The sequence below is a fragment of the Centrocercus urophasianus genome, unplaced genomic scaffold (assembly GCF_019232065.1).
Source record: "Centrocercus urophasianus isolate 14NV4802_14NV808 unplaced genomic scaffold, USGS_Curo_1.0 seq_479, whole genome shotgun sequence".
NCBI lineage: Eukaryota > Metazoa > Chordata > Aves > Galliformes > Phasianidae > Centrocercus > Centrocercus urophasianus.
In genome coordinates, this window is record NW_024885065.1 from 2,265 (window position 1) to 9,371 (window position 7,107).

At 66.5% G+C, this 7,107-nt stretch overlaps 2 protein-coding genes across 8 annotated transcripts in view; both read right to left on the bottom strand.

Moving 5' to 3' along the window:
* Positions 1–900: 900 nt before the first annotated feature.
* On the bottom strand, positions 901–2,687 carry LOC122168908 (pygopus homolog 2-like). The gene is made up of 3 exons (XM_042834582.1): positions 2,564–2,687; positions 2,436–2,485; positions 901–2,343 (listed from the first exon to the last, which is right to left on the bottom strand). The coding sequence occupies exons 1-3, from the start codon at positions 2,685–2,687 to the stop codon at positions 1,264–1,266; spliced, it is 1,254 nt and encodes a 417-aa protein (XP_042690516.1). The 3' UTR covers positions 901–1,263.
* A 360-nt stretch (positions 2,688–3,047) lies between these two features.
* Positions 3,048–7,107, bottom strand: part of LOC122168909 (SHC-transforming protein 1-like) — an 11,536-nt gene continuing 7,476 nt past the window's right edge. For 5 of the 7 annotated variants that reach the window (XM_042834590.1, XM_042834589.1, XM_042834586.1 and 2 more), the window contains 11 exons: positions 6,896–6,966; positions 6,442–6,505; positions 6,173–6,292; positions 5,694–5,747; positions 5,511–5,562; positions 5,223–5,349; positions 4,952–5,120; positions 4,687–4,747; positions 4,421–4,582; positions 4,059–4,321; positions 3,048–3,896 (listed from right to left, as the gene is read on the bottom strand). In XM_042834590.1, coding sequence (XP_042690524.1) covers positions 3,768–3,896; positions 4,059–4,321; positions 4,421–4,582; positions 4,687–4,747; positions 4,952–5,120; positions 5,223–5,349; positions 5,511–5,562; positions 5,694–5,747; positions 6,173–6,292; positions 6,442–6,505; positions 6,896–6,966 — 1,272 coding nt within the window. In that variant the 3' untranslated portion in view covers positions 3,048–3,767. The remainder of the gene's footprint in view (positions 3,897–4,058; positions 4,322–4,420; positions 4,583–4,686; positions 4,748–4,951; positions 5,121–5,222; positions 5,350–5,510; positions 5,563–5,693; positions 5,748–6,172; positions 6,293–6,441; positions 6,506–6,895; positions 6,967–7,107) is intronic. The other 2 variants (XM_042834587.1, XM_042834584.1) reach the window with 1 other exon arrangement.

The window sequence follows — 7,107 nt, forward strand, 5'->3', positions numbered from 1 at the left end:
GTGCCCGCGGATTCTGCACATTCCCCGCACAGCTGTGGAGGCACCGCCTCCGCCCCGACCCTCCCCGCCCTCCCCCCGGAGCAGCGCGGACCCAGCGGCGCTCAGAGCCCCGGTACCGAGAGGAGAAAAATCCCCGTGGGGCGAAAGAGGGGGACGGGGCTGGATGCGGTCGGGAGCGCGCTACGGGAAGCGCTGAAGCGCGCCCCCAGCCCCGTTATCCCCCCCCCCCCCCCCGGCCCCGCCCCCTCGCCCCCCCCCCGGTTACCACCGCGGTATTTTTAGCTTTGCTGATGCCGCCCGGCAGGTGCGCGGGGCCCCGCAGGAAGGAAGCGGCGGCACCGACACTCAGAGCAGCGCACCGGGGGGCGAGGGGGGCACGGAGCCCCTCTTCCTTTCGGTACAGCACCTCCCCAAAACGGCCGAAGGGGGGGGGGGGGGGGGGGTCTGTGTGTGTATTGGGGGTGGGGGGTTCCGGTGAGGGTCCGGCCCGAGCGCTGCTCGGTGAAATCTCGCGGCCATCGTCGGTGATGTTCCGGGAAGCGCTTCGGAGCCAATCCCGGGGCCGGGAAGGGACGGAACGCATCGGGCCGGAGCTCGGTGGGAAGCGGCCGGGATGGGAGAGCCGAACGGGGAGCGGGGAAGCTCGGGGCGAAGCGGCCCCGACGAGACGAAGCGGAATATAGAACGGAACGATGCTGGGGCGGGCGGTACCTGGAGGCGCTCCGAGGCGCAGCCGGACGCGGTCCCGCTCCGTAACTTTCTCCCGGTCCCGGTCACCGCCCTCGGGACGGGGAGCGCACGTGATGAGCGCAGCCAATGGCAGCGACGGCCCGAAGGGGCGGGCAACGGCAGAAGTGGGGCGGAGGGAGCGGGAGGCAGCGGACGGAGACACGGACAACGGCGGTTTGAGAGTTTTATAGCGACGATACAAAAGTTTCCATTACCGTTCTGCTAAATTGGGGGGGGAGGGGAGGGGGGGGAGGAAACCGCAGCGAGCGCAGGGAGGCGGAGACCGGATCTCAAACGGGGGGAGGGGGGGAACAGCGGGCCTGGGCGTCGCACAGAGCCCACCCCGGGGGCACGGGGAAGACTGGGCCGTCGTGGAGACCCCCACAGCCCCACCCCGGTGCTGCACGGCCAGAGTCCACAGCGGTGGGGAGCATCACCAGGTGCCATCCTGCGCTCGCGGGTCCGACGGCTACAAAAGGGGGTTTGGTCCTAAAACAGCGCGGGGTTCTGTACAACGTGGGGGTCGGTGGGGCATCAGCCGTCGTTGGCAGCCACCAGCTGTCCCATGCCCTCGCGGACGTACACAGATTGGATCTCCTTGGTCTTCAGGCAGAAGTCACAGGCCCAGACGGCGGAGGCCTCGGTGGTGAGCAGCCCGTAGGCGTTCTCCGTCATCCCCGTGCACTCCCGGTGGAACCATTTCTGGCAGGAGGCCTCGCACAGGATGGCATCCTGGTCGTCGTTCACCTCGTTACGGCAAGCCCCGCACGGGTACACCAGGCCGGGGGGGGGTTGGTGCCCCGAGCCGGCAGCTGCCTTGCTGGGGGGTGGGAGGCTGTTGGCTTCAGGAGTGCCTCCCCCGCGGCCGGCGCTGGCGGGGGCGAAGCTGGGCTGCGCCCCGTTAACGGCAGCCGGGGAGCCCGAGTGCTGCTCTGGGGGGAAGGTGCTGGGTGGGGGGTTCAGGTTTTTGCCCCCCTCCTCTCCGCCAGCGGGGAAGCCGGGGTCTGCCCCGGGGAAAGGGCTGGCGTTAGGGGGGAGGGGGGGGATGTTCTGCCCGGGGCGCTGCATGGGGGACTGTCCAAAGAGGTTGCTGGGCTGGCTGAAGCGCTGCGCCATGGCTGGCCCGCCGGGGGGGTTCAGGGCCGGGCCAGGGCCCATGTCCCCCCTGGGAGGCTGCCCCATGGTGGGGGACATCATGGGCCCGAAGCCCCCGACGGGCCCCTGCATGAGCTGCCCCGTGGGAGGGCTGAAGTTCTGTCCGAGGGGGGGCTGGTTGAAAGGCTGCCCGGGGAAGCTCATCCCCCCGGGCTGGACGTAGCCGGGGTTCTGGGGGGGCATGCCGAAAGCCGGACCCATCTGCCCGGGGGCGAAGGGGGGCGGCTGCCGCCGCATGGGCTGCGGGCCCCCTCCGTACCCGGGGGGGACCTGAGGCGCCATTCCCCCGCCCTGCATTCGGAAGCCGCCGAACGGTACGGGGCTGCCCAGGAAAGGAGCGGCCGCAGCCCCCACCTTGGGGGCCCCGAAGTCATCCTCGAAGGGGTTGGAGGCCACCAAATGATCCACCATAGGGGTGGGCGGCGGGGCGAACTCCGACAGGTGGGAGTATGCCGGGCCCTGCAGGGAAACGGCGCCGGTCAGGGCCGCGCTCCCGGTACCGCCCGCGGCGGGGGCGGCCCGGAGCCGGCGGTCCTCTCGCCCGCCCGTACCTGCGTGTTGGATTTCCGCCGCTTCTTCTCGGGGCTTTTCATCTGCAGACCTGCGGGGAGATGCGGAGCCGAGTCAGGTCCGGGGCCTCCGCCGGCCCGGCCCGCCCGCTCCCGCCGCCCGCGCTCACCTGCCTTCCCCTGCTTCCGGCCGGGCCCGCCGACGGCGGCGCTGCCCGCGGGGTGCGGGGGCCCCGGCGGGGGCGGCGGGGCCGGGACGCCTCCCTCCAGCTTCTCTCCGTGCGGGGCCGCCATGGCCCTCACAGCCGGCGCGGCGCCATGGCGCCGCCGCGGTTCCTTCGCACGGCGCGCCGGAAGCGGAAGTTGCGCCTGGACCGGAAGTCGCTCCGAGACAGGAAGTTCCTCCGAGACCAATCGCTGCGCGAGGGGCGGGGCGTGGGGCGAACCACGTGCGCGGCGTGGGAGGAACCACGGGCAGCGCCCGCAGGGGCGGGGGGGGGGGGAAGGAAGGAAGGAAGGAAGCGCTGGAAGGGGCGCCAGGGGATGGAAGGAGCGATGATGGCGGCTCGGAGAGAGGCGGAAGGAACCACGTGCGAAGCCCGAAGGGGTGCACGGCCGCCACCCAGCCTCAGTCCCAACACAGCAGCCGCAGCGTAAAGAAATACCAACTTTAATACGAACCGCCGGATCCTTTGGTTATAGCGGGGCCGGGGCAGGGCTGCGCTTTGGCTTCGGGGGGTCGAGGTGCATGCAGTGGGGCCCGGCCAGCTCCGGCAGAAAGAGGGGTGCCCGAGAAGGGGCTTGGCGGGGCCCGGAGGGCACGCGGGAGCTGTCAGCCCTCGCCCCCTGCCCGGCTGCATTGCATATATGTGTGGGACCTGCGGGGTCAAGGCACAGTTACACATAAAGTGATCGGGTACATTCGGTGCGCGGCCGGCCGGGCCTTGTGCTTGGGGAGCAGAGCGCAGGGCCCAGCCCTGGGTGAGCCCCCAACCCCTTCCCCCCCACCCCCGGGGCTGGTGCTGCTCACCGGACGAAGCCCGGCCACCCCCAGATCCAAGCAGGCTGGAGCAGGGCCCGGCCCCGGGCTCGTGCCCCAGCGGTGACACCGTATGGGGGCGGGATTTGGTACGAGCGGAGCAGCTGTGCGAAGGCTGGAGCTGGGAGGAGAGGAGGGGGCTTTGGCACCACCAGCCCCCGGCCCCGCAGGCAGCTCACACCACGCTGCCCGCAGCCCAGGGCCGCCGGCTTCGTGTGGTGGGGGGAGGGTGAGGCCCATCCCCAAGGCAGTCCACGCTCAGCCCCGGCTGAGTCCAAGTGCTCCCCAGGGTGGGAAGCAGGGCTGGGGGGGAGCGCACCGAGGCCCCCAGGAGCTCACAGTCTCCTCTCCACCGGCTGCTGCAGGCACATCTCGCTGCCAGCTGAGATGATGGGCAGGTGATTGTCCATATGGTAGCTGATGAGGTGACTGACGCTCTCAAAACGGTGATCTTTTGTCCGGACCTGGAGGGACAGGGAACTCAGAAGGCTGCTGATATCCCCAGGAGTTCCCTCCATGCTCTGCCAGGCCTCCTCCATCCCCTAAACCAACCCAGAGGTGTCCCCAGGGTGGGGGAGCGGTGGGGAGATGCCTGACCCCCAGGCTTTGGGGTTATGGGGACTCACCACTCCTTCGGGGTCAACGAGCAGCAGATGCTTGGGCTGCCCACCCTGCAGGCCGGTCAGCACGTACTGCCCGGGGGTGGTGGTGCTCTCCCTCACCAGGAAATCTCCGTTCACCTTCAGCAGTTTCTCGGCCTCCTTGCGGTTCATCTTCCTGTGGTACCAAGGCTCCCTCCTCAGCTGCTCCTCCATGGAAGCCACAACCTGGGCAGGGGGAACGCTCACGGGCGCAGACTGGGGGGCACGCAGGGCATCTTCGAACGGCTCTGCAGGAGAACAGAGAGGAAGGGGGTCCGTCACTCAGCCCCACGCATCCAGGACGGACTGCACAGCCTGGGAACGACCACAGCTGCTGTCCCACTCACTCATGTCGAAGAGGTCTCGCTGCGCACTGCCGTTGGCTGTCGCAGGGCTGCCTGCAGCTGCTGCTTGGCGTGTCTTGTCCACGTTCTGCACGTTCACGTAAGATGGGTCATCAAACAGATCTGTGCGGCCGGATGCTGCAGGCGGGTATTTCTCTCTTCCTGCTGCAAAGAGAGCCGTGGTCAGCAGTGCTCCGGTACCAGGGCTTGCTGCTGGAGCACTTTGGGACCAGGAAAGCACATGGGGACAGCCACATCCATCACGTTACCTTGAGAGGGACCGTGCTGCTTCCGGGGGTCAAATTCCCCACCAGACGTCTGGCCAACAGGCTGCAGAGAGGCACACGGTCAGCCCAATGGATCTTGCTGCACTCTCAGCCCTCCCCCAAATCCCCAGGCTGGGCTGCCAGAGGTGCTGGACAGAAGCGTGGCGTGGATTCTGTGCAGCCCACAGCCCTGTTGGGGTCCTTGCATCTCCCCTGCGTAGCAGAACCTCCCCAGCAGCTCCCTGCAGAGACGTGCTCAGCGTCTTACCAGCGTGGCCCCCAGGTGATTGGGGGTCTGCGCAGCCCCATCCCGCAGCCGCATGTCCACGACCCCCCCGATAGGAGGCTCCTTGCCAGGGAAGTCGTTGTAGTACTGGTGATCTGGGGCAGGCTCCTCCTCTTCCTCATCCCAGGCTGAGCCATCAAACCCTGCCATCCTGGGAGGGCGCAGCACAGCTGAACAGCTGACAGCAGCCAGGGCTGCGTCCTTTCCCAGCACTGAGAGACCTCAGGCACCCCCCGTCTCGCCCTTCCCTTACCTGTCATGGGGTGTCACCAGCTTTGGGGGGTTCTTCAGGTACTGCTTGAAGCGCAGCTCGAAAGCTTGCCCAATTGTGCTGATGACATCCTGGGCCAAACCCTCAGGGCACTCCAGGATATGGCAGGCTGGGAAGGGAACGGCAAGATGAGAGCAGGGAAGCTCAGAGTGAAATCCTGCACCCCTTGATCCCACCCTGTGCACCCCAGAGATTCCCTGCAGGGACCCAATTCCCACTGTGCTGCACCAAATCTTCCCCAGAATGGAGCTCTTGCAATTCCAGCCTCACCTCTCTGGTTGACGGGGTCTTTGGCAACGTAGGCAACGTATTCAGCTGTGTCCTGTGGGAGAGGGTGGTGGATGAGCCAGGGCTGCTGGCGAGCACAGCTCCTGAGACTGTGGGGAGAAGGCAGGAGAGGCTCTGATCCCCAGCACAGCGTAGGATGTGCAGATGGGGAACCTCTGTACTCACCGGGTCGCCCCCAGAAGCGAAGGAGATGGACTGCATGTGATGGTTGGCAATGATCTGCAGGACAGAAGCACTGTTAGGTGCAGCTCCTCAGTGCCCAGCCTGGCACACTTTCCCTGGGAGTGGCCCAGTGTGGGGATTACAAGCTCCAGGAGCCCACAGGCAACCAGAAGAAGGGCTGAGACACCAGAAGAGCTACTGAGACCTGGCTCAAAACTAAGAGACCCCCAAGGCCGGGGAAGTCTCGAGGTCTCAAGGGACAGATCCCCAAAGGCATTCAGGGTATTGCTCAGATCCCTTTGCCACCAGGAATGGGTGGGGTGGGACATTCTGGACCGGGAGAGGAGCCCTCAGCAGGAAACACAGGCACCCACACATCCCCGAGGAGAATGGGAACAACCCCAGCAGGGCCTGGAGGGGATGCACAGATCCCTGCTCGTTTCAAGTCAGCAATGCAGCCCCCAGCAGCTCCCCGCTCTCACCTGCTTGCAGTCAGAGGCCATGAGGTTGAGGCTGCTGGTGGAGATGGTCAGGGTGATGGGCATGCCGGCGAACTTCAGGTTGCTTTTGCCCAGGATGGAGTTCAGAGAGCGGCCGCAGGGCTGGGGGAAAACGGCAGCGTTGAGCAACTCATCTCCACCACCACTCCAGCTGAGCCACGGGGGCAATCAGAGCCCCTGAGCACTGCTGGCTGCATTGAGATTCAGCTCTCAAAACGCTCCCACCAGCAGCTCCCCAGGCCCAGCCTCACCTTCCTCCTCCTCACTGCTCCCTTGGCACCGGGCACGGCCTCGCACACCAGGCCGATGGCCTCCCTGCAGGGAGCAAAGCAAGGTGTCAACCCGGGGGTCCCCCCGTTGTCCCCTCCTGCACCAGCACAGGGACAAAGCTCTGCTATCAGTGCCACGATTATGGGGCTCTGCTGGGCAGAAGACACAGGGACCAGTGCAGAAGGGACAGGGTTAAGCGAGAAACAAAAGGGAAGCCCTCAGGCAGTGCAGGCTGACTCCCAGACCCGGCAGGGACAGGGGAAGAAGAAGCTGTTAATATTTGATGCAGCTGCAGGAGTGCTTCCTGCCTGACCAAGCTCATTGACAGGCTCATCGATCTCCAGGCAGCTTCCTCCATGGCTGCACACAGCCTGCTTCCACCTCCGCACCCAAACCCAGCAGCCCCAAGCCCCCCAGCACAGCCCTGGGGCTCACCTGGTGACCTGAGTCCTGGTGTTGAAATCCAAAGCCCTCATGGACTGAAGGACTTCTACGCAGCCCATGTACTGTGGAGGAGAGCAGGGTCAGCACTGGCTCAGTTTTACTCCCCCACCTCCCCGCGCAGCCCGCAAGCAAGGAGAGCACAGGTCCCCACCAAGCCCACACTGCGGTGTTCATCTCCACAAGCACACCAGGAGCCCCCCCCC

Excerpts from the sequence above, each read along its gene's own strand:
- LOC122168908 (XM_042834582.1), bottom strand. The coding sequence starts at position 2,687 with ATGGCGGCCCCGCACGGAGAGAAGCTGGAGGGAGGCGTCCCGGCCCCG. Across the intron at positions 2,486-2,563 it reads CCGGAAGCAGGGGAAGGCAG|GTCTGCAGATGAAAAGCCCC; the intron begins GTGAGCGCGGGC and ends ATCTCCCCGCAG. Across the intron at positions 2,344-2,435 it reads GGCGGAAATCCAACACGCAG|GGCCCGGCATACTCCCACCT; the intron begins GTACGGGCGGGC and ends GTTTCCCTGCAG.